The sequence below is a fragment of the Ochotona curzoniae genome, unplaced genomic scaffold, assembly GCF_017591425.1.
Source record: "Ochotona curzoniae isolate NIBS_2020 unplaced genomic scaffold, NIBS_Ocur_1.0 contig_883, whole genome shotgun sequence".
Classification (NCBI taxonomy): Eukaryota; Metazoa; Chordata; class Mammalia; order Lagomorpha; family Ochotonidae; genus Ochotona; species Ochotona curzoniae.
The window spans coordinates 48,341,486-48,368,860 of NW_024466599.1; the positions used below are offsets into that span (position 1 = coordinate 48,341,486).

Below are 27,375 nucleotides of genomic sequence, written 5' to 3' on the forward strand. Positions count from 1 at the left end.
AAGTCCCCACCTTCAACATGCAGGCATCCCATATGAGCCCTGGTTCTAATCCTGGCAGCTCTGTGTCCCATCCAGCTCCTTGTTTGTGGCCTGGGAAAGCAGTTGAGGACGGCCCAAAGCCTTGGGACCCTGTACCCGCATGGGAGACCTGGAAGAGGATCCTGGATTCAGATTGGCTCAGCTTAAGCCATTTGGGGAGTGAACCATCAGATGAAAGATCTTCCTCTCTGTACATGACTGTCCAATAAAAATAAATAAATCTTAAAAGAAGATTCCTCATCCAAGGTACTACAACACAGTGCACAGTAGTGGGCCTACCTTTGCATGTGGCTAAGGATGCATCTTCAAACTTAACCCTTCAGAAGCTTTTCATAAGCTATATATATATTTTTTTTAAAGATTTATTTTTTAAATTTTTATTGGAAAGGCAGATATACAGAGAGGGGAGACAGAGAGGAAGATATTCTGTCTGATGATTCACTCCCCAAGTGAGCCGCAACGGCCGATACTATGCCGGTCCGAAGCCAGGAGCCTCTTCCGGGTCTCCCACGCAGGTGCAGGGTCCCAAAGCTTTGGGCCGTCTTCAACTGCTTTTCCCAGGTCACAGGCAGGGAGCTGAATGGGAAGCAGGGCTGCCGGGATTAGGACCGGCGCCCATATGGGATCCCGGGGCGTGCAAGGCGAGGACCTTAACCACTTGCGCCATCGCACCGGGCCCCAAGCTATATATATTCTTAAAGACTTATTTTTTTTTTTAATTGGAAAATCAGATACACAGAGAGGAGAGAGGAAGATCTTCCACTCAATGATTGACTCCCCAAGTGACCGCAGTGGCTGGTGCTATGCGGATCCGGAGCCAGGAGCCAGGAACTTGTTTCGGATCTCCCATGCAGGTCCCAAGGTTTTGGGCTGTCCTGGACTGCTTTCCCAGGTCACAAGCAGGAAGGCTAGATAGGAAGTGGAGCTGCCAGGATTAGAACTTGTGCCCATAAGGGATCCTGGTGCGTTCAAGGTGAGGACTTTAGCTGCTAGGCCACGACGACAGGCCTACAAAGCTATTTTTTTTTTTTTTTATCAGAATGGCAGAGTTACACAAAAGAGAAGGGAAGAGGGAGAGATTGTTCATTGGCAGGTTCATTCCCCAAATGGCTGCGGTGGCTGGAGTGGGGCCAGTTTGAAGCCAGGAGCTTCTTCCAGGCTTCCCTTGTGGGTGCAGAGACCTTCCAGGCTATCTTCCGCTACTTTCCCATGCACATTAACAGAGAAGTTTATTGCAAATGGAGCAATATGGCTTTGAATCAGTGCGCATATGAGATGCCAGTGTTGCAGGCAGTGACTTAACCTACTATGAACTTGGATTGAATTCCCACTCTGGCATTGGCCCAACACCAGCCTGGGGCATATGATCCAGCAGATGGGAGATCTCTCTCTCTTTTTTAAAGGTTTTGTTTATTGGAAAGCCAGATTTTCAGAGAGGAGACACAGAGACAAAGATATTTCATTTACTGGTTCACTCCCCAAGTGGCTGCAAAAGCTTAGCTGCGCCGCAAAGCCAGGAGCCAGGAGTCTCCTCCAGCTCTCCCACGCAGGTGCAGGTTCCCCAGACTTTGGGCCAGGACACAAACGGAGGCCCACATGGGCTGCTGACGCTGCAGGAGGACGATTAACTGATTAAGACACCACGTGAGCCCCAAATGCTGATTTCTAAAAGAAAACACAGTGCTCTTCTCACCGTGTCAAGTGCTTTACTGTCCCAGTCCCTCGCACTCTTTCTGGTTAGCAACCAGTGTCTTTCAGGCACATTTCCCGCTAGCTTTCCTTCAGAAATGGCTCCAGTGTGCCAGGGATGGGCGGGGAGCTGCAAGAGCGTCGAGGCAGCGCGGATGGCCCAGCGGGGCAGGCGGGAGCCGCCACCCGCATCCCGGTGTCGTTCAGGGACAGGGCGTACGGGACCGGAAGCCCGGCGGGGAGTGTTTATGGGACGGACCGGCTCGCGGGAGTCGCCACCCGCAGCCCGGTCCCCGTGAGGAGGGACAGGGCGTACGGGACCGGAAGCCCGGCGGAGAGTGTTTACGGGGCGGACTCGCCGACTCCCCTACTTCCGGGTCTGGAAGGTGATCTTTGGGGTGGGTAAGAATCCCGCGGCTTTCTGCTGGTTCCGCGTGAGTGGGGTCTTTGGGCCGGGGCCGACCTGGTAGCGTGCAGTGGGGGTCCTTGGGGGGCCGGGGCCGTCCTGGTAGCGTGCAGTGGGGGTCCTTGGGGGGCCGGGGCCGTCCTGGTAGCGTGCAGTGGGGGTCCTTGGGGGGCCGGGCCGACCTGGCAGCGTGCAGTGGGGGTCCTTGGGGGGCCGGGGCCGACCTGGTAGCGTGCAGTGGGGTCCTTAGACCGGGACCTGGACCCGGTAGTGTGCAGTGGACTCCTTGGGCCTGGCCGTCCTGAAACCGTGCAGGGTGCTGTGATGCTTTGTGTCTGGACTTGGGTTTCAAGGGAACTTGCCCTAGAGTCGTTCCAGTGGCTCCTGTGCTCATTTTAGATGAATTCAGGGCTCCCGGTTTCTGCATTCAGTCGTTTCCGTTAATGCAGCCGTGTGTTTCCAGTATCCTTTTTTCAGGCTGCTTGCCAAGACTATCCCAGCGACGAAGCTGCACCCTGCAGGAGCCGTTCGCCTGGCTGCAGAGCCAACTGCCGAGAGCTAGCAGGACGTCCCTGGCGAAGGTGCCCTGACCCCTCTGCACCCCATTTCCTCTTCTGGGCCTTTTGTGCACGTGGAAGGGCTTGGGGTAAATAGCAAGGTGCCTTAGTGCCCAAGTTAAGTCTCCAAGCTTTGGTTTCTTTCCAGTGGGCTCCATCCCATTAATCTTTGTGTTTGTGTGTGTGTGTGTGTGTGTGTGTGTTATGATTTCACACTCATTTAAAAATAATCCCCTACGGAATCCTGTGCTTCTAGAGTACTCTGCTTTGGTTTTTTTTGTTGTTTTTGTTTTTTTTAAGATCTATTTCTTTTTATTGGAAAGGCAGATATATGGAGAGGAAGATCTGCTGTCCATTGATTCACTCCCCAAGTGGCAACAACAGGCAGAGCTGAGCTGATCCAAAGCCAGGACCAGGAGCTTCTTCCAGGTCTCCCACACGGGTGCAGGGTCCCAAAGCTTTGGGCCATCCTTGACTGCTTTCCCAGGCCACAGGCAGGGAGCTGGAAGGGAAGTGGTACCACTGAGATAAGAACTGGCGCCCATATGGGATTCCAGCATGTACAAGGCGAGGACCTTAGCTGCTGGGCCAACATGCTGGGCCCTACGTGCACAGTTCTTGAAGTGTTTAAATACATGGTTACTATTGAAAGAATTTCTAAAATCTTAATGTATTTTTTTGAAATTAAATCACATGTGTTTTAATATTTACTTAGAATGTTAGCTCTGGCATAACAAGATGTTGAGGTACTGGGGCTGTGTTGTGGTATAGTGTTTGAAAACACTGTCACCAATGCCAGTATCCCTTTGGGTACTGGTTCATGTCCTGGATACTCCATTTCCAGTCCAGCTGCCAGCTAAAGGCCTTGGAAAAGTAGTGGGAGATGAACCAAGTGTGTGGTCCCGCTGGTTTGTCCTGGCCCTGCAGGACCACTGGAGCCATCTGAGTTGTGAGCCAGCAAGTGCAAGATCCTTCTCAGTGTCTCCCTCTGTTTGTAACTCTGACTTTCAAATAAATAAGTAAACAAATATTTAAAGAAATGAAAAGATGCTTTGGGTCCGGCTCAATGGCATAATGGTTAAAGTCCTCGCCTAGCACACACTGGGATCCCATGCAGGCACTGGCTCTAATCCCAGAGGCCCAGCTTCCCATTCAGCTCCCTGCTTGTGGTCTGGGAAAGCAGTCAAGGACGGCCCAAACCCTTCATACCCTGCACCTGTGTGGGAGACCTAGAAGAGCTCCTGGCTCCTGGCTTTGGATTGGCTCAGCTCCGGCTCTTGCGGTCACTTGGAGAGTGAATCATCAGGTGAAAGATCTTTCTCTCTGTCTCTCCTCCTCTCTGTATATATGCCTTTCCAATAAGAATAAATAAATAAGTAAATTTTTTAAAAGGTGCTGTGGTATCCCAGCAGGAGACTTGGATCAAATTCCTGGATCTTGCCTCTTTTATAGGCATTTGGATAGTGAGGCATTAAATGGGAGTGTCCTGCTCTCCTTTCTCTCTTCCCCTTTCTTCCTTTCTCCCTCTTTTTTTTTAATTTTTAAAAACTGATGACTGTTAAATGTGTAAAGAAAACCTCAGAGTTATCTATAAGTCAACAAGATAGTGTCTTGTAAATATTTCTAACATAAATGTAGTGATTTCTCAAAACATATCAATCATAATTTGAAAAACAATTTTAAAATATTTTGCTGATGACAATACACATCATTCCATTGCCTCCTATTGCCTGGTGATAGGAAGGACATTTGTACGCATGTGTTTTCTTCTTACAGGGAGTATGGAAATGCCGCCTGCTAGAGACAAGTAACTCACTTGGGACACTTCGAGTGCACACCCGCTCCGAGCAGGTGTCCCTCCAGGGCGCTTTTCTTCCCTAGTCAGGTACCTTTTCTCGCTTTATTGTGGTCTGTTTCAGTTACCTCTTTTGTTTTGTGTTTTAATACTTGATCAGGGCCATCACATACGTTTAGGGGATGTATGGGTGCTGGTTGGAATCCCAGTTGCCCTGTTTCCCAGCCCAGCTCCCTGGCAGTGCACCAAGCAAGGGAAGATGGCCCAGTCCCGGCCACAGCCACACAGGAGACCCTGCTGTAGAGTTCCCAGCTCCTGACTTCATGCTGGCCCAAGCAGGACCACTGCAACCATTTGGGGGTTGAACCAGCAGATGGAAGAACTCTAACTCTGTCTCCTCTCTCTCTCTCATTCTGTTTGCAAATAAACAAGTCTTTGAAAAATGAAAGTTGATCGAGGCTTTTTTGTTTGGTGGTGGGGGAGAGATTCAGAGAGAGAAAAAGGCAGAGTGCTCCCGTCCACTTATCACTCCTCCTGCGTCCTCAGATGCTCCGTCACTCCTGGCCTCACGCCGCGGTGGGGGAAGCTGATTATTCAGTCCATGAGCACTGCTTCCCAGGGCTGGATTCAGGCCTGAGCCCAGTGTCCTGGGCACTCCAGGATGGCGCGAGAGGCTCTCAATCGGTTTCTTAACCACTAGGCCAAGTCCCTTTCTTTCCTTGATGAAGTTTTTTTGCGAAGTGAGTACAAGGAAATCTGTATAGAAGAGTCTAAGAAGACCAAGACCCACTACTTACAAATTTATTCTCCATTCGAAAAACCCATTAAGTTGCATAATTTAGAGGAGGAGTAGTATGCATTATTGCAGTGAGAATGCCACCCTGGGTTGTGACTAGTTATTATATCTAGGTTGCCTGAGCACTGGAATCCTTTAAAGGCAGTGAACTCTGTGAAAGGGACCGTGGCTTATTAAGTTTAGAATCAGCAACACAAGCACAGTGCTTGGAATATGACTCTTGGGAAATATTTACCAACATTATGTTGGTTGTTCTTGGCTTTTTTTTTAATTGGAAAGGCAGAGCAGGTCTACAGAGAGAAGGGGAAACAAAGACTTTCCACCCACTGGTTCACTCTCCAAATGGCTGCAATGGCAAGAGCTGAGTTGAGCTGATTTTAAGCCAAGAGCCAGGAGCTTCTCTGTCTCCCATGGATTCAGAGTCCCAATGCTTTAGCTTGTCTTTTGCTACTTTCCCAGGCCATAGGTAGGAGCTGGATGGGAAGCGGGGCAGCTGTAACATGATTTGGTGCCCATAAGGAATCCTGGCACTTGGGGGTGGAGGGTTAGCCGATTGAGACAGCACGCTAATCCACTAAGGGTGATTTTTGTAACGTGGACTACTCTACTAAATAATCTTTCCAAAAAGCAGGTTCCCTTGGGTCTGAACTGATTTAACTAATGAGCCATCATGCTGGGCTCTGTTGACTTTTAAGGACTGAAAAGCTTAAGAAATGTAGTCTTGAGGAGCTGGTGCTGTGGCTTACAGGTAAAGTCCATGCCTGTGGCGCTGACATACTCTGTGCATGCCGGTTCGTATCTTTACTGCTGCAGTCCATATTCCTGCTAATATGTGGGGGAAGGCAGCAGAGGGTAACTCAAGTCGCTGGACTCCTGCACCCGTGTGGGAGACCCGGAAGAGATTCTTGGCTCCTGGCGTCTGACTGGCAATGCTGGCTCTCGGAACTATTTGGAGAGGGAACCCAAGGATTCTCTCTGTGTCTTCCATGGATGTGTACACTGTTTCAATTGACTAGGAGAACTTAAAATGTCATCTTGAGAAGAAATAGAGGATCTGGGAGATAAAAACTTTTACTGACTAGCTTTGTTGGAATTTTCTCTCAGTAAACTCTTATTCCAGGAATAATATGTGAAAGACATTATTTAATCAGTTGCTTTCTTCCCATTATAAAGTGTCTCTGGAGGAGGTGTGATGGGGAGAGGGACATTAGTATGAATTGAATCTCAGTTCTAGCTGGAGGAAGCATATGCAGTGATCAAGAAATTAGATGACAAGCCATCAAGGATCCAAGCAGGTCGGAATGACAACCTCAGGAGGGAGGGGGCATAAGAGGGTTACAGGTGAAGGAAGTATGTAGCATGTTATGAAGGTTTGTGTTTTTTAAAAAATTTATTTGATAAATGTACAGAGAGGAGAGAGAGAGATCTTCCATCTGCTGCTTCACTCCCCAGATGGCTGGAGCTGAGCCAATCTGAAGCCAGGAGCCTCTTCTGGGTCTCCCATGTGGGAGCGAGGTCCCTAGGCCTTGAGCCAGCCTCTGCTGCTTTTCCAGTCCATGAGCTGGGAGCTTGATCAGAAGTGGAGCAGCTGGATTATGCCAGTATGGGATGCCGGCGCTGCAACGTGGGGGATCAGTCTGTTGAAACACTGTGTCAGTCTCAAAGTTGTGCATTAAAAAAAAAAAAAAACGACCAAATGAGTATATTTATTTAAAAACGGAGAGAAAGAGATCTTTTATCCACTGGTTTATTCCGCAGGTGGGTGCAGTTTGCTGGGTTAGGCTGAAAGCAGGTGTCAGGAACGCCAGGGGTGACAATGCCAGAGGAATGGAACCATCTAATGCTGCCTTCCCAGGCACGTTAGGAGAAAGCTGGGTCTGAAGCTGAGTAGCAGCAGCTCAACCCAGTGCCTCATGTCGCCTGCCAAAACCATAAGCAGCAGCTTAACCCTCACCACAGGCCCTTCAAGTTGTATGTTGAACAGGGAATTATGGGGAATCATTGCAGTGTGTTTAATTGATAAATGATGAGATCAAATTTATATTTTGGAAAATTCACTGTGGTTGTTGATACAGCACTTGACATTTCAAAAGTGAAAGAAGGGGCCCAGCGCAGTAGCCTAGCAGCAGAAGTCCACACTTTGCATGTGCCGGGATCCCATATGGGTGTTGGTTCATGTTCTGGTAGTCCCACTTCCCATCCAGCTCCCTGTTCGTGGCCTGGGAAAGCAGTCGAGGATGGCCCTAAACCCTGGGACCCTGTATCCTCGAGGGAGACCTGAAGAGGTTCCTGGCTCTTGGCTTTGGATCGGCTTGGCTTGGCCGTTGCGACCACTTGGGTAGTGAATCAACAGACCGAGTGCCTTTCCTCCTCTCTGTGTATCTGCCCTTGTTTAAAAAGAAGAGAGGCAGTACTTGTTTTTGAGTTTGAGTCCTATCAGGCAGTAACTGTAACAGTAGTAGCAGCTACAGTCTGGAGAGTACTTGGCTTGGCGGGAAATGCCATCTCTGGAGTTTAAGCTCTCGCAGGGCAAGAACCACCATTTACTCATAGTAACAGCAAATCATAACCAAATGTCATTTTAAAATCTTTCATGTTTTCCTAGGAGGAATATGAACCAGAAGCTGTTGAAGTTGGAGAACTTGCTACAATTACACATTGTTTGCAGACGGCTGCATGTCCTGGGTCAAAGGAGTGCGTCGGCCAGGTGGGGCCCGGGCTGTGGCTCCGCTCCCCTGGCCGGGACAGCGCAGCGGTCCGCCTGGCCCCAGAGGGGACACCTGCTCCTCAGGACGGCTTTATGTCAGTATAGGCTGCTGGTAACAAAGAAGGTAGTTGGAGATTTCTCTTGCTTCTTGTATTCCTTGGTCTGAGATGGCAGTGACTGAGCCTGCTCAGGAGGGCTTTGTGTCCAAAGAACCCGCGTCTTAGGGTTATACTTCTGACAGTGGGTTTGGGAGGAAGGGATGTTTCAGCTAGATGGTGGGTCTTGCTGATGGACTGGATTACTTGGAAATCAGAGTAACAGTGAATTCAGGAAACTGGGTCTCTGTTTTAGCCTAAGGTTTAGCTGCTGTAGGAGTGTTTGTCGATAGCAGCAGTAACCATGATTATGGTAGATATTGCAGCGTAAACCTCAGTTACCACTTAAATGCTTTCATATCTTGCTTTTACCTCCATCTGTGGAATAGGAAAAAAAGCCATGGAAACCTCAGTTACCTTCAACGAAACCCAAAAAGGAGATAGAAGTATGGATTGGAATGACTGTCGAGGAACTGGCTAAAGCAATGGAGAAAGACACAGGTAGGCCATACAGTCGTACACGGAGAACGTGGGAACATGGAGGACCTGAACACTGCTTGCCTTGGGATTAAGGCGTTCACGGATAAAAAGTGGACTGTCACTTTACAAAGATGTTAAGTGGCTTCCGTATGTTCTACTTGAGATCATAAATCCTGATATTTTCTTGATTCTGCCAAAGGTAGTTCTTGGATATCTTGCTTCTAGTAAAAGTGGTAAGATTTTCTTATATTAAAAAGAAAAAGATCTTCTTATCCAAATTAAACTTTTTTTCTGAGACATTTCATGAGCTGTCGGTTCCAGGTTTTTTTTAAATGTTTGTTTCCAGCTACTTAAAAGGCAGGGTGGCAGAAAAAAAAAATCTTTGATCTGCTGGTTCCCTTCCCAGTTCCTGCAGTTGCGATGGCTGGGCTAGACTGAAGTCAGAGCTTGGAACTCCTTTCTGATCTTCCACATGCATGGCAAGGATTTAAGTACCTGAGCGACCAGTGGTGCAGGGTCTGCATCAGCAGGAAAGTGGAATTGGAAGTAAAACTGGGATTGAAAGCACACTCTCTGATATGGGATGTACCAAAGAACATCTTAGCTGCTGTGCCACACACCTGCCCTAGGTTTTGTGGTCACTTTGTAGGTGAAAAACTTAGGCTTCTGGCTTCAGATCGGAGCAGCATTGGCTATTTTGGCCGCTTGACGAGTGGATTAACGGACAGAGGATCTTCCTCTCTGTCTCTCCTCCTTTGCCCCGAGTGTGGCAGCTAAATGGGAAGAGAACCAGCAGATAGGAGATCTCTCTCTCCCTTTCTCTCTGTACCTCTGCCTTTAGGCCCTGGAGGGCAAACAGTCTTCTCCCATGGGACACTCAGATTAAGATAAACCAAGGGAGGGACTGGTATCATGGTGTAGTAGAGTAATACTCCACCTGCAATGCTGGCATCCCATGTGGGTGCCAGTTTGAGTCCTGACTGCTCCACTTCTGAGCCAGCTCCCAGTTAATGGTCTGGGAAAGCAACAGAGAGTGGTCCAAGGCCTTGGACACCTATACCTATGTCAGAGACCTGGACGTACAGTTGGAAGATCTCTCCCTCCTTTCCTTTGTCTCTCCCATCCAATACTAACCAGGCATGACCCTGCTTAGCTACCAAGAACAGGCGAGATCGGGTATGTTCAGGGTGGTATGGCCATAGACCTTCTGTCTCTCTTTGTGACTCTGACTTTCAAATGAAAAATAAGGCTTAAAAAAGAAAAAGACTGTGATATTTCCACCAAGAAAGAGAAATGCTGTAGATTAGGGATTTGTGTGTCTGGATTGGTGGGGCCTGGCTGTGAAGCACTCGCCAGCACACTGCTGAGCGAAGCGCTCCTTTAGTTGTGTCCTGCTCTTGTGGTAGGATCTCGCCTGTTCAGGCTCATAAGGACCGGTCATTGCGTCTCACCCAGAACAGAACTGGAAAACAGTTTGGGAAAAAAATTAGGTGTTTTGGAAACCTGAGGGTCCCGTAGTAGAAATGCGTCCAGGTAAATAGGTGAGTTGCTTAAGGCATTCCTGGTGATAGAAGTTCATTATCAACACAGATACATTTAATTATTATCACAGGGAAGTTGGCTAAGATAATAAAATATATTAAATGAGAGAATGAGTATTTTTCCTGTACTTCAGAACTTTCTGGATACCCTAAATAGATGAATAATAAACAGATTGTGTTCGTGTTCAGGAATATTCTCTATATGTTTGTATATATGCTGTCCATTATTCACTGATTTTATATTTACAAGTTCATGTGCTCGCAAAATGTATTTTTCACTCAAAAGTCAGTGGTCAGGGTGCTTTAGCCAATATTGTTGAACTTGGACGAGGTGATGAGATTTTGAGCCGCCCGAAGCCCTCTTTCTGGCTGAGATTGATCTAGGTGATGCAATGCCTTCTTATTTTGACTTTTTATTTTATTTTATTTTTAAAGATTTCTTTATTTTTATTGGAAAGGCAGATTTACAGAAAGAAGGAAACACAGAAAGATCTTCCATCCACTGGTTCACTCCCCCAGTGGCTGCAACTGCCAGAGCTGAGCTGATCCTAACCAAAGAGCCAGGAAACAGATGCCACTTTTATGGTCAATTTATTACCCTATTTTATGAGTATTTATGCTTTTCATAGGTGCTTTTACTGTTTAAATGATCTTTTAGTGTAGTACCAAGGTGCCATGTTCCTAAATGCAAGAACACTCACAGAAAATGCCTGTCTTTGATAGCATGTTCAGGCTTCATAGTAGTGCTACTGGCTGTGAATTCACTGTTAATGAATCGATTATATGCAAGTACATTTTACAAATTGTTTCAATTGTAAAAAATATTATATATAAACCCATTGTTGAAATATTTGGCCTATAGTAACATAACCATATATTTCTCCTCACAGCAGTGATTCAGTATTTGCTTTTTAATGTTTGTGATGACTTCACAGAATATATTCAGATAATAAGAATTTTTCTCTATGCACACATTAAGATATTCATGATATATGTCACTGCAAGATTTAAAGAAATGAGTTAGAGGCCAGTACAATAGCTCAACTAGCTAATCCTGTACCTGCAAGCACATATGTCCCTTATGAACACTGGATTGTGTCCTAGCTGCCCTTCCTCCCATCCAGCTCCCTGCTTGTGACCTAGAAAAGCAGTAGAGGAGGTGCCAAAGGCTTAGGATCCAGAAGGAGCTCTGGCTCCTGGCTCCAGATTGGCACAGCTCTGGCCATGGTGGCCATTTGGATAGTGAACCAGTGGATGGAAGCTATGTCTCTCTGTAAACAATCTGCCTTTCCAATAAAAACAAAACAAAGAGGTGGTCTAGTGGCTAAAGTCCTCGCCTTTAACACGCCAGGATCCCATATGTGCACCGGTTCCAATCCCAGCAGCTCCACTTCCCATCCAGCTCCCTGCTTGTGGCCTGGGAAAGCAGTCCAGGACGGCCGAAAGGCTTGGGACCCTGCACCTGCGTGGGAGACCCGGAAGAAGTTCCTGGCTCCTGGCTTTGGATCAGCATAGCATTGGCTGTTGCGTTCACTTGGGGAGTGAATCATCCGAGGGAAGATCTTCCTCTCTGTCTCTCCTCCTCTCTGTATATCTGACTTTCCAATAAATAAGTAAATCTTTAAAAAAAAAGTAAATCTAAAAGAAAAAAGGCAAACTTTATAAGTGTATTTATATATAACATTCAATTTAATGTACTATTGATGTCATGGATGGTTTAATGAGGTTCATAAATGCTCAGGTATGCAGAAATAAATATGTAGAAGTATTATGTCATGTATTATAAAGATTATAAAGATTTCCTTTTATTTCCATCAGATTATGTATACGAAGCTCTACTGAACACTGCTATTGATGTCGATTCCCTAGAAGCAAACTCACGTTTAGAAGAAGTCTGGATCAAAGAAGTGATTAAAAAGGCAGACATGAAGTTCAAGTGGAGTAAATTAAAGCAAGACAAAGTCAGAGAAAATAAGGATGTAGTAAGAAGGTAAAGCCATGTTTGCTGGCAAGGAAAAACCGCGTAACTTTACACGTAGGCTTTAGTGGGAAGTTGTACCCTTAAAGTAAATTAGAAAAAACAAAACCCACATCTTTTTTTAAATAAAATGGTGTGCGTTTATAGGTAAACTTTTTTCAAAGTGCCTTAAAGCATCAAAAAGTATGTTATTTTATAAATAGAGAGTCTGTCATTATTGCATGTTAGAACAATAATATAATAAAAGAAATAAAATTGTGAGTGTTGAATCTCATTGTTAATGGTAACACACAGAGATAACTGCAAATTATTCATAGGATATAAAGTGTTTCTGATATTGAAGACATGAAATTCCTTTGCTATGAATTGTAGGCCCCCAGCAGATGCAGCCGTGTTAACCCCAAGGTCCCCAGTTGTTACTATCATGGGCCATGTTGATCATGGGAAAACGACGTTACTTGACAAACTTCGAAAAACTCAAGTGGCAGCAATGGAAGCTGGCGGCATCACTCAGCACATCGGGGCCTTTCTTGGTATGAAAGCGAATTACCTGCAGCATGCTTGGGAACCCCAATTGCTGTGTTCTTAAACCAAACATCAGTATGAAATATTCAATTTCAAAGTAAGGGAAGGCTAAAGCTTCAGTCCAGTGGATTAACAAAATGTATAATGCCGTTTATCATATATTCTTTTTTATCATCTATATTCTATAAGAAATCGGTTGTGTTACCTTTTTTGTTTTACTTTAGTCTCAGTTTAGTATAATAAGTCTAAAATTTTCATTAGTGAATTGTATCCACAGGACGTCCAATACTAGGTTTTGTTGATGTTATTACTAATTAAATAATACTACAATTTACCCAGCACTGAGCTGCTTTCAGCACCGTGCCGAACGCCTTGTACGCCTTACCTTTTAATCCTCACAACAGTGTCCCGAGGTACATACTCATATTCTTACTTATACAAGGTAGGAGCTTGGAAACTCTTCAGTTAAGTCATTTTCTCAAACGAATTTAAACCCAAGGTTGTTGGATTGAAATCACAAACTGTTAACTGTGTACCGAAGTGGCTTTTTTGTTGTTGTTGTTAAAGATTTATTTAATTTTTATTGCAAAGTTAGATATACAGAGAGGAGGAGAGACAGAGAGGAATATCTTCCTTCCGTTGATTTACTCCCCAAGCGGCTGCAAGGGCTAGTGCTGAGCCACTCTGAAGCCAGGAGCCAGGAGCTTCTTCCAGATCTCCCACACAGGTACAGGGTGCCAAGGCTTTGGGCCATCCTCGACTGCTTTCCCAGGCCACAAGCAGGGAGCTAGATTGGAAGCGGTGCCACAGGGTTTAGAACTGGTGCCCATTTGGGCTCCTGGTATGTGCAAGGCGAGGACCTTAGCTGCTAGGCTATCACGCAGGGCCCTCGAAGTGGCTTTCTGTGGCTCTAGTAGTTGTGTGGCCATGATATGCTGTTGTATGGGTGACAGCCTATAAAACTATTCATCTGTTCTGTCTGCAGAAATATGTATCAGAATGGTTAGGAAATTGGTCATAGGCTGGAAATGTGAAGAATGTTAATTGGAAATTATTATATGGAAGTTTTTGAAGATATTGTATAACATTTCATTATGAGGTCATGATCTGTATGTTCTGATTAAGATTAGTGGAAGAGGGCCAGGCATGGTAACCTAGCAGCTAAAGTCCTCGCCTTTACCACACCGGGTTCCCATATGGGCACTGGTTCATGTCCCGGCAGTCCCACTTCCCAAGTCCTGCTTCTTGCCTGTGGCCTGGGAAAGCAGTAGAAGACAGCCCAAAGCCTTGGAACCCTGCACCCGCGTGGGAGACCCGGAAGAGGCTCCTGGATCCTGGCCTGTTTGGATTGGCTCAGTTCTGGCCATTGTGCTCACTTGGGGAGTGAATCATCAGATGAAAGATGTTCCTCTTTCTTTCCTCCTCTATGTATATCTGAGTTTGCAATAAAAATAAATAAATCTTTAATAATAAATCCTTAGTGGAAGAGATAAAAGTATTGATACTGTCACCTACTGTTCTTCCTAATAAGGGTTCTTCATGTTCTTGGATTTCTGTTTCCACAGTCTCTATGCCTTCTGGGGAGAAGATCACCTTTCTCGATACCCCAGGCCATGCTGCTTTTTCAGCAATGAGAGCCAGAGGTGCCCAAGTCACTGACATCGTGGTATTGGTTGTAGCTGCAGATGACGGCGTGATGAAACAGACTGTGGAATCTATTCAGCATGCTAAAGATGCTCAAGGTGCAGTGTAGCTGACAGATACCTGTCAGCAAGTTGGTTTTAATTTTTTCAGGACTTGTTAACATTCGCAGTTCCAGGGCTATTTACATATGTTCATTTATTCTTCAGAGCAATCCCAGTATTGTTATACCTACTTTGTAGATAAACCTCAAACACAGTTACGTTGTTTTCCTGTTGACTTAGAACTAATAGGAAGACTTGGCACTTGTAAACCACAAGTACAATCTTTCCTCTACTATGACTTTTGTCTTAAACTTTCTATCATCAAAAGAATTTTTAAAAGATAACAAAAGTAAGAATAGTTACAGGCATTTTGCCCAGGAAGGTGCCTGTGTCCCCTGAGTGCCGGGTTTAGATTTTGGCTCCTGGTTTCCACACTCTGGCTTCATCCAAAGCTGGTCAGCGTAGGTGGTGACGCGAGTAGCTGGGCCTCAGACATGCTCATGGCAGAGCTGGCTCACGTCTCTGCACCCCAGCTTAGGCCTGGCCCAGCCCCTGCGAAAGGGCTGTGGGGAGTAGACCAGTGGAAGCGAGCTCTTGTTCTCTGCCTTGCCTCTCTCTTCCTCTCGAATAAGATTAAAAAAAAAATAGAAAAGAATAATGAATTCCTGTTCTTACCAGTTACATCATTAAAGTTTGCACAGTGATAGTGTTATTTTTATTTATTATCTGGAATTGTTCTCACTTCACATTCATCTGCTTTGAATAAGTTTTGTTTGATAAAGCAGATAAAACTGAAAATTGTAGAAATTCTCTGGGTCAGCTTCTGTCTTACTTATTTTTACTGTGATGCAGGCAGGTGTCTGACACAGTGGTGAACAGGCCGCTTGGGCTGCAGCCTGGTTCTGCTTCCAGCTCCAGCTGCCTGCTGGGGCACACCCTGGGCAGTAGCAGGTGAGGCCTCAGGCAGTGGGGTCCCTGCTGCCGCCGGAGGAGATCCAGGTGGAACTCTGAGCTTTCGGCTTCAACATGACCCGGCTGTTGTGGGCATTTGGAAAGTGAACCAGTCTCTGGCTTTCTGTCTCTGTCTCTTTCTTCCTAACAAACAAAACAAAACAAAACAAAAAGTAAGAAAAAAAGTAAATAAAAAATAAGCTTAAAAAACAGAATGATTTTCAAATGCTTGGGATGACAAATAGCACAAATACACACTCTCTGTACTTTCATTTTTACTCTGTTATGTCCCTGCAGGTGTCACCACTGAAAATATGTACCCGGTAGAGTAGGTTTTATTTCCTAGAACTGTGCTAACTAGAGGGGAAAAAAAATAGGATTTGGAATCCCTGTTCTTACATCTTACAGTAAGAAGGCTACGTAGTCTCAGTCAGCACGCCGCCTGCTGTGCTTGTAGAGCTAAGCTGCTACTTGCTGCCTCTGGAAACTGCGTCTTTGGGGTTCCAAGGTTATTCTCTTCCCCCGCTTTTTTTTTAAATGTTTAGATTTATTTATTTGAAAGCAGAGTTGTAGGACAGGCAGCCGCTTTAACTGCTATGCCACAATACCATTCTCTCTCTGTTGTTTTTAATTCTTCAGGAAAAAAAATGTTTTTAAATGCGTTTTGGTGTTAATATTAAGTGGCGCGTAGGGAATGATTCTAGGCAGTAAGTGACAAAAGGAATATAGGGATAAATTCACTGCAGATTGTGTAACAAAGCAGTTAGTTGAGATGTTTTAATTGGTGCTGTGCTTTTTTGTACATATTCTCGCAGTCTCCATTAAATTCCAATTCATAAGCATAGATTGTATCTTTCCACAATAATAAGTCATGGAATGTTAAGGACCTTGGGCTATCTTTTAAAATTTCTGTTATTTCAGTACTTAATAAAATTGTGGAGCTGGTGAAATTAGAGCATATCTCCTTGAATGTTGTTTGATATATTTAACAAGAAGGTGTATTTAGTTAATAATGGAAAGAGTATTATAGGATATTTGACTTATTTGTTAAGCAAATGTTTATTGTGAGCCTGCCATGTGTTGTTCACTGAGCTAGGTGTGAGAAGAGAGTTGCCACAAACCTAATAGAAAATTTTGCTGTAGTCATGCTTAGTTTCAAGCCAGGATGAGATATTTGGTTTCACAATGAGTTAATAAAGCCAGGAAAAATAGTCATGTTATCTGATGGTATTAAATCAGAATCTTCCCTTGATTCTTTTTGTTGATTTTGATTTGGGACTACTGGCAGCATTCCTCTGCTAAAAGTATTATTTTGGGGGTGGGTGGTCACCTTAGGTTTCTGTTGCATATGGTTTCCCTTTCATGTAGAAAACAGACTGGAGTGATACAACTCTAAAATAGGTCTGTCAGACCTTTTCTTTTTCCTCTCTTTTTTATAAGATTTGTTTGTTTTTATTGGAAAGGCAGATTTACAGAGAGAAGGAGATACACAGAGAAAGATCTTCCATCCACTGGTTCACTCCCCAACTGGCCACAATGCCCTAAGCTGAGCCAATCTGAAGTCAGGAGCCAGGAACTTCCTCTGGCTCTCCCATGTGGGTGCAGAGTCCCAAGGTCTTAGACCTTCCTCTACTGCTTTCCTGAGCCACAAGTAGGGAGTTTAGAGGCAAGTGGAGCAGTTGGGACACAAACTGGTCCACATATATGATCCCAGCAAATGCAAGGCAAGGATTTAACCACTAGGCTATTGCGCTGGGCTCCAGACCTTTTCTTACATAAGTAAATCCACTGAGTTGGAGAAAACCCGAACATGTGTGTGTCATTCGCTGTGAATACCTGGACCTAAACAAATCATCATTTGCCCTTTCTTGGCTCTTTCTCTTTCAGTTCCTATTGTCCTTGCCATAAACAAATGTGACAAAGCTGATGCTGATCCTGAGAAGGTGAAAAAAGAGCTGCTGGCTTACGATGTGGTGTGCGAAGATTATGGAGGTGATGTGCAGGCTGTGCATGTCTCTGCACTGACGGTGAGTGCGGGGGCCGTGGGGACAGCTGTGCTGGCACAGGAGTGCTCTTCGCAACGCCTAGCTTGTGTTAACACCTGCACAACATTACAGAATATGTATGTGTGTTAGAAAACAGAGAGAACAATTGTGACCTCTTGCTGGTTTCCTCCCCAGATGGCTGCAGCAGCCAGAGCTGAGCCAGTCCAAAGCCAGGAGCCCGGAGCTTTCTTTAGGGTCTCCCACACGGGTACAGGGCCCAAGGCTTTGGGCCGTCCTCGACTGCTTTCCCAGGCCACAAGCAGGGAGCTGGATGGGAAAAGGGTCAGCCAGGACAGGACCTGGTGCCTAGGTGGGATCCTGGCACATGCCTGGTCAGGATTTAGTTACTGAGCCATCATGCTGGGCTCACACATTGACTATCAACTGCTGCTTCGGACTCTGTCCCATATGAAGGAATGTTAGCCAGCACTGGCAGTGGCCATCCTTTAGAAAAATATATCCATGTGTCTTTTGCAAGATCTGTCCTTGTCAGGGTTTCTTGCTGACTCCTTCCGTTTCTTTCTTGATCCCTTTTTCCTGCTTTTTTTTTTGCTTAAAGAGAAAAGTGCAGTTAGTGTGAAGGACCATGGCTTTCTGACATTGGGATTCCTATTTATAGAGAATGTTTGCTAATGTGTGGTAGTATCTTTGATTGTTGTGTTTAAGGGTGATAACCTGATGGCTCTGGCGGAAGCAACAATTGCTCTTGCAGAAATATTGGAGCTGAAGGCAGATCGCACTGGCCCAGTGGAAGGAACGGTGATCGAGTCCTTCACAGACAAAGGAAGAGGGTAGGACTGCTGAAGGCCTTGTTCTGTAAAATAGTTTTATTCCAACCGTTTTGTAAATTAATTTATAACAGTATATTATTTTATTAAGTTATTATTTGTCTATGAACAGGATTTTCAAAGCATTTGTTTTCATGAAGTATGTTATTTTAGTAGCACACAGAGCACTCAGAATCAGTTACTGTCAGCAGCCGAGCAACCCTCCATGATGCACACATACACGGCAGTGTTAGGCAGCCTTTGAGGAAGAAAGGGAGCTTGGCTCAACGTCAATGAACCTTGGGGCAGCTACTTAAGTCATATCTGGATGACTGAAGCACTTCACTTTTAAAAAATCTTTTCCCGGGCCTGGCAGCGTGGCCTAGTGCCTAAGGGCCTTGCCTTGAATGCACCAGGATCCCATATGGTCACTGGTTCTAATCCTGGCAGCTCCACTTCCTCTCTATCTCTCCTCCTCTCTGTATATCTGACTTTGTAATAAAAATAAAATAAATCTTAAAAAAAAATCTTTTCCCCAGATTTGTGCTCATTGTTAAAGTCTCATATAGATTAACATGAATTGGGTTGAACTATCACTTGTTACATTTTAGGGTTTATAAACTCTTTATGTATGACCTTTGCTGTACATATAGAATTGAAATGCAGTTCTTTTCTTGAATATTCCTACCTGGATGTAAGAGAGTTTTGTAACAACTGTGAGCAGCCTCTGAGCTGTCTCCCAGTGTCTTGGGTACATCCATGGGGGTGAGACAGAAAGTGAATTGGGATTCTCTCAGAGCAATCTGCCTCCTGCTCCTTTCCTTAGCATAGCCTTCTAGAAATGTTTTTACTTTTTTTGTGGCAAAAGAAAAGTAACATTAAATTTTTTACATTAACTGTTTTTAAGTGTGCAGTTTAGTACTGCCAAGTGTATTCACGTTGTTTTATGAAAGGTTTCTAGGACTTTTTCATTTCCCAAACTGAAACTCTAAACCTGTTAAAATGCACTGATTTGCCCTCCCCCCGCCTTTGACATCATCTTTCTCTTTCATATTTTTATTATTTTGCCTGCGTTCATGAATAGAACCATATGGTGTCTGTCCCCTTGTGACTGTTTTATTTTATTTAGTGTAATGTTGTAGAGATTCGCACACATTGTGGCCTAAAGCAGACATCCTTCCTTTTTAGGGCTGCATAGTATCTCCTTGAAGGTAATGTCACATTTTGTTTGAACAGAGTGTTCATTCATTTGGTAATGGACTTTTGGGCCACTTCCATCTCTTTGCTGTTATGAAGAAATCTTGCTATGTCATGAAAAACTGCTTGAGAAATTGAGAAGGGCTTTAGCCATGTGTCCTCATTTGTCCGTTAATATTTAAGCCTCATCGAGTTACCTCTGTTCTAGGTAGTAGAATGACATCCTCTCACATGAACAGTATATGCTCTTGTTTCCACTTTAGCCCTGTTACTACAGCTATAATTCAAAGAGGAACTTTGAGGAAAGGCTCGATTCTAGTTGCTGGAAAAACTTGGGCAAAAGTACGCTTGATGTTTGATGAAAATGGAAAAACAATCAGCGAGGCCCATCCCAGCATGCCAGTGGGAATTATTGGCTGGAAAGACCTTCCTTCTGCAGGTGATGAAATTCTTGAAGTAGAATCGGAGGTACATCCAGCTTCATTTTCATCTGTTAGGTACATTGATGTCAATCCATAATGTTATAACAAAACAAGAGTACTGTTGGTAAATTCTGGATTATGAGGAACTGAGAGGGGGAATCTGTCACACTGTGTTATTTTATTTTTCAGTATTTGCTCATGTATTTTTACCTGAGTGACAAAAAGGGTGAGACTGAGAAAGAAAGACCTTGATTCTATTGACTCATTTCCCCAAAGGGCCACAGCAGCCTGTACTGGGCCTGGCCAAAGTGAGGGCCCCAAAAACCCACCCCAGTCTCCCACGTGGTGGGAGGGATCCCAGCACTTGAGCCATCGTCTTTTTCCTTTTTAATGGATGGGGACTACAGTGAAGCACATTTCCATCCGAGGCAGCAGCTGTCCTGTTGGGCTACAATGCCCACGTCCCATTTTCTCTTACTTTATTTTTTGAAGATTTATTTTGTTTATGTGAAAATCAAAGTTACCGAGGGAGAGAAAGAGAGAAATAGAGAGAAGTCTTCCATTTGCTGGTTCATTCCCAAATGGGGCTGGACCAGGCCAAAGCCAGGAGCTTCATGTCGGTCTTCCATGTTGGTAACAGAGACCCAAGTACCTGGGCCATCTTTTACTGCTTTTCTTAGGCCATTAACAGGGAGTTGGATGGGAAGTGGCGGAGTGAGGACTCAAACTGGTACATCACAGGCACAGGCTTACCCTGCCAGTGCCACCCCACCTCCTGACCATGGCATTTTAATAGTTGGCTACAAAATTATTATTTCTTCAAGATTTTATTTCTGTGTTTATTTCAAAGAGTTACAGGGCACGAGATGCAGAGAGAGAGAGATCTTCTATACACTGATTTACTTCCAAATGGCTGCAACAGCAAGGATAGGGCGAGGCTGAGGCCAGGAGCCAGGCGTTTTACCTGGAATGAAATTGATGCAGGGGTCTAAGGACTTTGCCGTGTGCATTAACAGGGAGCTGGTTTGGAAGTGGAGCAGCCAAGGCTTGAACCCCAATGTCTATGTGGAATACCATCACTGCCGGCTGCTTAACCCTCATGCCACCATGCCAGCTCTGTAGAATTATTTTCCTGAAATTTTCAAGTAACTTCAGCAATGCATTATTTAATAAACTCAAATGAAAGTAGTGATTTCATATATGATTTAAACACATTTCATAATGAAGGGACATACGAAACCTTTAACAGTTACTGGTGTCTGATTTCATTAAATGACACTGATTTTTTCCCCCCTCTTGTTAAGCCACGGGCACGTGAAGTTGTTGACTGGAGGAAATATGCACAAGAACAGGAGAAAAATAAAGATGACCTGAAGATAATAGAAGAAAAGCGAAAGGAACACCAGGAGGCGTATCAGAAAGCCCGTGACAAGTACGGCACTTTGCACTGGAAGGAGAGATCTTACATGAAGTACCTAGAAAGGAAAGAGCAGACATACTTCAAGCAGAAGGAGAAAACAGGGGGAGACTCAAACATACTTCCTGTGGTCATTAAAGGTATCTCTTGATGATTTTACCTTACAGCTTCACTTTTTAAATATAGGTATTTATTCTCACAGCTTCTTTGGGCCTTTAAGTGAAAATTATCTAAGTATGTCCTAAGTGAACCTTACTTGCTGATTTTGTTGTAAATTGATGTGAGTTTTTTGTTTGTTTGTTGTTTTTTGGGTTTTTTTTTAGGATTTAACATTTGGTTCATTGTGCTTTATCAAGTTAAATAAGTATAATGCTAAGCCCAATAAAAGTGGGATTTGTGAAATGTCATTCCTGCGGTGGCTTTATGTAGGTTGTTGTCACTGTGGGTGTGTTAATGCTGACAGCTCAGCCTCACGGTTTTGAACTGTCACTCTATGTAGGTGATGTCGATGGTTCTGTTGAGGCCATTTTGAACATTATGGCTACCTACGATGCTTCCCATGAGTGCGAACTAGAATTACTTCATTTTGGAGTGGGTGATATTAGTGAGAATGATGTGAACATGGCTGAAACATTTAACGGTACGTATTCCTCTTCCTGTATGTTAGACTGTGTTGCCAAATCCCGTTGGCAGCCCTTGGCTTTTGTATTGATGCTCGGCTCCTCGCAGCTGACAAACCCAGCAACATGGCTGTTCCCTGTATAGTCCGGCCCTGATCAGCAGCTGAGTCAAACAGGATGTACATTGTTGTGGTCATAATTCTACTGCAACCTTGGGGAACTGTTTGAAAACCCAGTAATGTTTCTTGGTTTCAAACATTAGTACCTACTTACCTAGCCCTCTCCTCCCAGGTCTTGGTTCTCTGTCTTTTGTTAATTTTAATTTTTGAGTGTCCCTAACACTGTAATCAGCATAGCCACTACTTGCATTTATCTTTTACTTCTGGCCACCAATTTTTGCTAATTGAAAGCTTTTAAATGCTTAGAAGCCGACATCTTTATTAGTATAACACAATGTACAGAAAGGGGTCTCAAAACTGTCATTGTTCAACATCTGATGAAAAAGTTTTTGTGAGATCAGTGAATCGCTGAGGAGATCTGGTAACTTTGCTTAAATTTGGTGTCACCCTTGCTACTGAAAAGGCATTGCCAGCCACGCTGAGGAATTCAGTGCGTGCTAAGCTACACTCTGTTGTGTGAACATCATCTTGAATGAGTTCTTGATGGTAATCATTAGTAAGAATGATTTCATAATGGTTTGGCATTATGGTGTTTTTCTCTTGATTAAACTGCTTGGGTTAACTTTTTTTAGGTTTGTTGAAGGCAAGAATGTTTTGCTTTTTCTGTTTGTTTCTCCCAAAATAGTTGCAGTTAAATGCATTTTTGTTCTTTGCAAACAGTTTCTTTGAAACTGTTAATGCTTTACTGCCAGTGGAGCTGCTGTCTTAGGTCATCTTGGCCGCCTGAATACTTACCTGTAAACCACAGAAAAGGCAGGAAATATGATTATAATATAATTGTTATTAAATAATACAATCGTATTTTCTTGTTTCTCTGGTGTAAAATCAAAGCTTTGTTCAGGATACTGCCTGGTACTTATGGGCAGTTAATGTTCCTAAAAGGATTGAATTTCAAATTATAAAAAAATTTTCCTCGTTTAGTAAGACAACATAATTTAAAAATTCTTTCATTAATTTGTAAATGCACTAATTTTCTTAAAGATTTCTTTTTGTTGGAAAGGCAGACCTGCAGAGGGGAGAGACAAAGATCTTCCATCTGCTGGTTCACTCCCTAGATAGCTTCAGTGGCTGGAAGGAGGAGCCCGTTCTGGGTCTTCCACGTGGGTGCAGGGTCCCAAGGACTTGAGCCCTCCTCTGCTGCTTTCCCGGGCCACAAGCAGGGAGCTGGATGAGCAGTGGAGTAGCCAATACATGAACTGGTGCCCAGCACTTCCAAGCAGGGGATTAGTCAATTGAACCATTGTGTTGGCCCTAAAAGTACTAATCTCATAAGAAAAATCAATTTTTTTTCTCCTCCAACTGCTCTTCCTAAATTTACAAAAAAGGAAATAAAACTCGAGATTTGAGTTTCTTTTTGAAAGACAAATCAGTTATGTTAATATTGTGCTGCTTTATTGATTGTGTTTCTGCTTGCCAGGTATTATTTATGGCTTTAATGTGACTGCAAGCAATGTTATCGAAAAGTCAGCTGCAAAAAAAGGAGTAAAAGTTAAAGTTCACAAAATCATTTACCGGTTAATTGAAGATTTGCAAGAGGAACTGAGCAGTAGATTACCCTGCGCAGTGGAAGAACATACAGTAGGTAAATGCCCGCTGTCACTTCTGACCATTCATGTCTAAGTGCTGTAAGCACAGCCTGACAGCAAAGTGGAGCTGAAGTATATTGCACCTGCAAATGTATTCTTGTTCCAGTACATGGTGTTTTTTTTTTTTCTTTCTTTGCTCTTTTCCCTTCCTTTTTTTTTTTTTTTTTTAATTTATAAATTTGAAAGAGTTACAGAGACACTGAGATCTTCCACCTGCTGGTTACTGCCTAGAGGACACATGCCCAGGATTGGGCCCGGCTGAATCCAGGAGCCAGGAGCTTTTTGCACATCTCCCACTAAGATAGTAGGGCCCAAGGACTCCTTGCTTTTCTCAGGCTGTAGCAGGGAGCTAGATTGGAAATAGAGCAACCAGGACTCACACTCAAACCAATGTCCATATGGGATGCTGGCATTGCAGGCGGCAGCTTTACTTGCTATGCCACAATGTAAGCCTTTCCAGTATGTATCTTGTGTTTTAGAAACGATAAATACTGTAAAATGAGACGTTGTTCTACTGTTGAATGTGTTGTCAACAGCTGCCTTCTGTAACATGCTTGGACTCTGAGGACACAAGGCAGATATGCAATGAGATCTTGCCCTCAAATTTAGACACTAAAAAATTGTAAAAAAAAGAAAAAGAAAAAAAGTTTTAGGAACTCCGCTAAACCCTTACTGAGTTCAATCAAGTGTTTAATTTTGCCCTGTTTGTCTTATTCCTCCCCCGTGGTATGTACACACTCAGTTGGCTTTTTACTGGATGATTTAAAGGTAAGTTTGAGATCTTGTGCTCATTTACTTCTAAATGGGAAGGTACCTCAAAAACTGAGGAAAATCAAATTAAAAGAGAATTTACTGTGGTACAAAAATACTGACATTTATATATATATTTTTTTGAGAGAGGATTTTCAACTGCTTGTTCATTCCTCAGTCAGTGGTTGGGCTTGAGGCTGAAACCAGCAGCCAGAATCCAGGAATTCAGAGCAGTGCTACCTGGCTGGCTATAACCCAGTGACATGGGCCAATACTGCTGTCTGCCAGGGTTAGCAGAAAGCTAGAGTCAAACTTGAGTGGCCCAACCATAATATATTTTTTAGTAAAATTTATTGAGGCCACTGCTGTGCTCAACAGGATAATCCTCTGCCTCGCAATGGCAGCATTCTGTTTGTGCCCTGGCTGCTCCATCGCTGATCTAAGTCCTTGGGCCTTTGCACTCATGTGGGAGAAACTCCTGGTTACTGCCGGATCAGCTCAGCTACAGCCATTGCACCCATCTGGGGAGTGAACTAGTTGATGGAAGACCACTGTCTACTTCTTTCTGTAACTGTGCCTTTCCAATTAGAAAAACAAAACTTTTTTTTCATTGGAGAGGCACAGAGATTGATAGTCCATCTGTTGGCTCACAAGGGCCACATTAGCTGGAGCTGTCTATCTGAAACCAGGAGCGCAAGTGCTTGTACCATTCCTTGCTGGTTGCCCAGGCATGTTATAGCAGAGAGCAGAGTTGGAAGTGAAGCAGCTGGGACTCAAACTAGTGCCCATGTAGGACTGTCATGGAAATGTAACATGCTGTGTCCCAGTGCTGACCCCTTAAGCAGTTTTCTCAAAGATCTATTTATTTGAGAACTCGCCAAGTGGCTGCAACAGCCAGTACTGGGCCAGGCTGAAGTGTCATCCGGGCATCTCACACAGGTGGTGGGGTCCCAAGCACTCTTCCAAGCTGTTCCAGTGAGGACTAAACCAGTACCAATATGGGATGCAGGTATCGTAGGCAGTGGCTTTACCCACAGTGCCACAGTGATGGCCCCTAGTTGGTATTATTCCTATAGCCTTATGTAATCTTAAGTTATTCAATCCATATTTTTGACCTTTACACTTTTTATGTATACAGGCCAGCAATTTTTAAAGATTTATTTTTATTACAAAGTCAGATATACAGAGAGAGAAGGCTAGATAGAGAGGAAGCTCTTCCATCCAATGATTCACTCCCCAAGTGAGCACAACGGCTGGTGCTGTGTGGATCCATTGTCAGGAACTTTCTCCAGGTCTCCCACACGGGTGCAAGATCCCAAAGCATTGGGCCATCCTCAACTACTTTCCCAGGCCACAAGCAGGGAGCTGGATGGGAAGTGGAGCTGCTGGGATTAGAACTGGCACCCATATGGGATCCTGGTGAGGACTTTAGCCACTAGGCCATGCCGCCAGGCCCAGGCCAGCAATCTTATATAACATCCCTAAGTTTGAATGTGCCCGTTTCCTCATAATGAGATCTGGTTTTACATTTTTGGTCCACATGCAGATTTATGTTGGACTTTTCTGACATGCCATGCAGTCATGCGGAGATCTGTTTGTAAGAGAAGAACAGTTGAAAGCCTGGTGAACAAGCACAGCAGTCAGAACACTAACACGTGGTGTTGTTAACAGCTGCCAGGCTGTGACAGCACTGTAGTGTGTTACTGCATTACTGGAATGTCTTCCAGTGAAAACCAAGTCAAAATTAGTAATTCATACAATTTTTATTGGTGGTTAGACCAAATCAGGTCATGTTAGAGAGAAGCAGTGAGGAAAGCTGACAGAGCCAAATGAAATAACTAAGAATTCTCATTTGTTTTTGGTCAGGAGAGTTATCTGGGTAAATCAGTGTTTTCAATTTCAATTTGTTTTCTCACACCATTAATGCTTGCACTCGAAAGTTTTCTCAAAATCCTGTTGTGAATTTGTTCTTTCTAAAGGTGAAGCTTCAATACTTGCTACCTTCTCTATAACAGAAGGGAAGAAAAAAGTGCCAGTCGCTGGCTGCAGAGTCCAAAAGGGACAGTTAGAAAAACAGAAAAAATTTAAACTAATCCGAAACGGACACATCATTTGGAAGGGTAAGCGAGTCGATCTATTTCTTGCTGTCAGTCACCGGAAGGCTGGTTCCCTTACTCACGGCATCCGCGCAGGCCATTTCTTGGCACCCATGCAAACTGTGGGCTTCCTCCACCTGCCTTCTTGGCTCATGGAAATTTTACTCCCACCATTTTGTAACTTAATGCTTGACATGCTTCTTTACCTTGTCTTTTTTCACTCCAGTCCCCAGGCTTAGATATAATCCCCACCCACCTTAAAACTAGTCAGATCTTGTTCAGAACAAACTGTTTATCAATATCTAGACCCAATTAGCATGAGGACTCTAATGATTTCAATACAAACTTAATACTATATGGCATGTAGTAGTTGCTTACCATGAATAAACTAACCTTGAGGTTTTTTTTTTAAGGCTCGTTAACTTCACTGAAACACCATAAAGATGATGTTTCGACCATCAAAACTGGAATGGACTGTGGTCTTAGTTTAGATGACGAAAAGGTAGAATTTAAAGTGGGAGATGAAATTGTTTGTTATGAAGAAAAGGAAGTTTTAGCCAAGACTTCTTGGAATCCAGGATTTTAAACTCTATGGAAACTAAGTGGCTCAGGAAAAGACTGATCGACACATCGGCATCGGAGTGCCTGGGTCTGAATCTGCCCAGGTGCCCCTGCAAGACAGCAGGCAGGTGCGACTGTTGGATCCCTGCCACCCTGACAAAGGGAGAGCCAGTTTCTTTGGTTAAGAGGGTCTCCGACACAGTACCGAATCAGCAGATAAGATCTGCCTCTCCCTCTATATTTCTGCCCTTCACATAGTGGCAGGTATTAAATGCTGCTTGAAACAGTCTTAATTTTTAAGTGTTAAAAGAACTGGTTCTTTTGTATTCCTTCTGACTTAAGCACCCATCTTTAGCATACAGCATTCAGCCAGAAAGGAATGGTCTGACTGGCATCCAGTGAGCACAGACAGAGCAGTTCCCAAAATGTCTTATCCACTACACTGTGGGGAGGTCCTCTCAAGAAGCTGGCAGACACAAAGTTTAGCATGA

The 27,375-nt window shown here is 44.1% G+C and overlaps 1 protein-coding gene across 7 annotated transcripts; it reads left to right on the forward strand.

The window, feature by feature from the left end:
- The first annotated feature begins 2,056 nt into the window (after positions 1–2,056).
- On the forward strand, positions 2,057–27,174 carry MTIF2 (mitochondrial translational initiation factor 2). 7 transcript variants are annotated; one of them, XR_005885190.1, is made up of 16 exons: positions 2,061–2,130; positions 2,612–2,780; positions 4,468–4,576; positions 7,888–8,113; positions 8,474–8,585; positions 11,924–12,095; positions 12,456–12,616; positions 14,174–14,350; positions 17,132–17,271; positions 17,956–18,080; positions 19,517–19,721; positions 20,980–21,232; positions 21,592–21,732; positions 23,309–23,469; positions 26,207–26,347; positions 26,737–27,174. XR_005885190.1 is itself a non-coding variant. In XM_040993450.1 (16 exons), exons 4-16 carry the CDS (start codon positions 7,895–7,897, stop codon positions 26,907–26,909), a joined length of 2,184 nt encoding a protein of 727 aa, XP_040849384.1. In that variant the 5' UTR covers positions 2,061–2,130; positions 2,612–2,780; positions 4,468–4,576; positions 7,888–7,894; the 3' UTR covers positions 26,910–27,174. The 7 variants fall into 7 exon arrangements, 6 of the variants coding, with proteins under 6 accessions (XP_040849390.1, XP_040849384.1, XP_040849386.1 ...); XM_040993450.1 differs by having other exon boundaries at positions 23,309–23,473; XM_040993452.1 differs by having other exon boundaries at positions 2,612–2,715; positions 23,309–23,473.
- Positions 27,175–27,375: the final 201 nt, after the last annotated feature.

Excerpts from the sequence above, each read along its gene's own strand:
- MTIF2 (XM_040993456.1), top strand. The coding sequence starts at position 7,895 with ATGAACCAGAAGCTGTTGAAGTTGGAGAACTTGCTACAATTACACATT. Across the intron at positions 8,114-8,473 it reads GGCTGCTGGTAACAAAGAAG|GAAAAAAAGCCATGGAAACC; the intron begins GTAGTTGGAGAT and ends TCTGTGGAATAG. Across the intron at positions 23,474-26,206 it reads AGTGGAAGAACATACAGTAG|GTGAAGCTTCAATACTTGCT; the intron begins GTAAATGCCCGC and ends TTCTTTCTAAAG.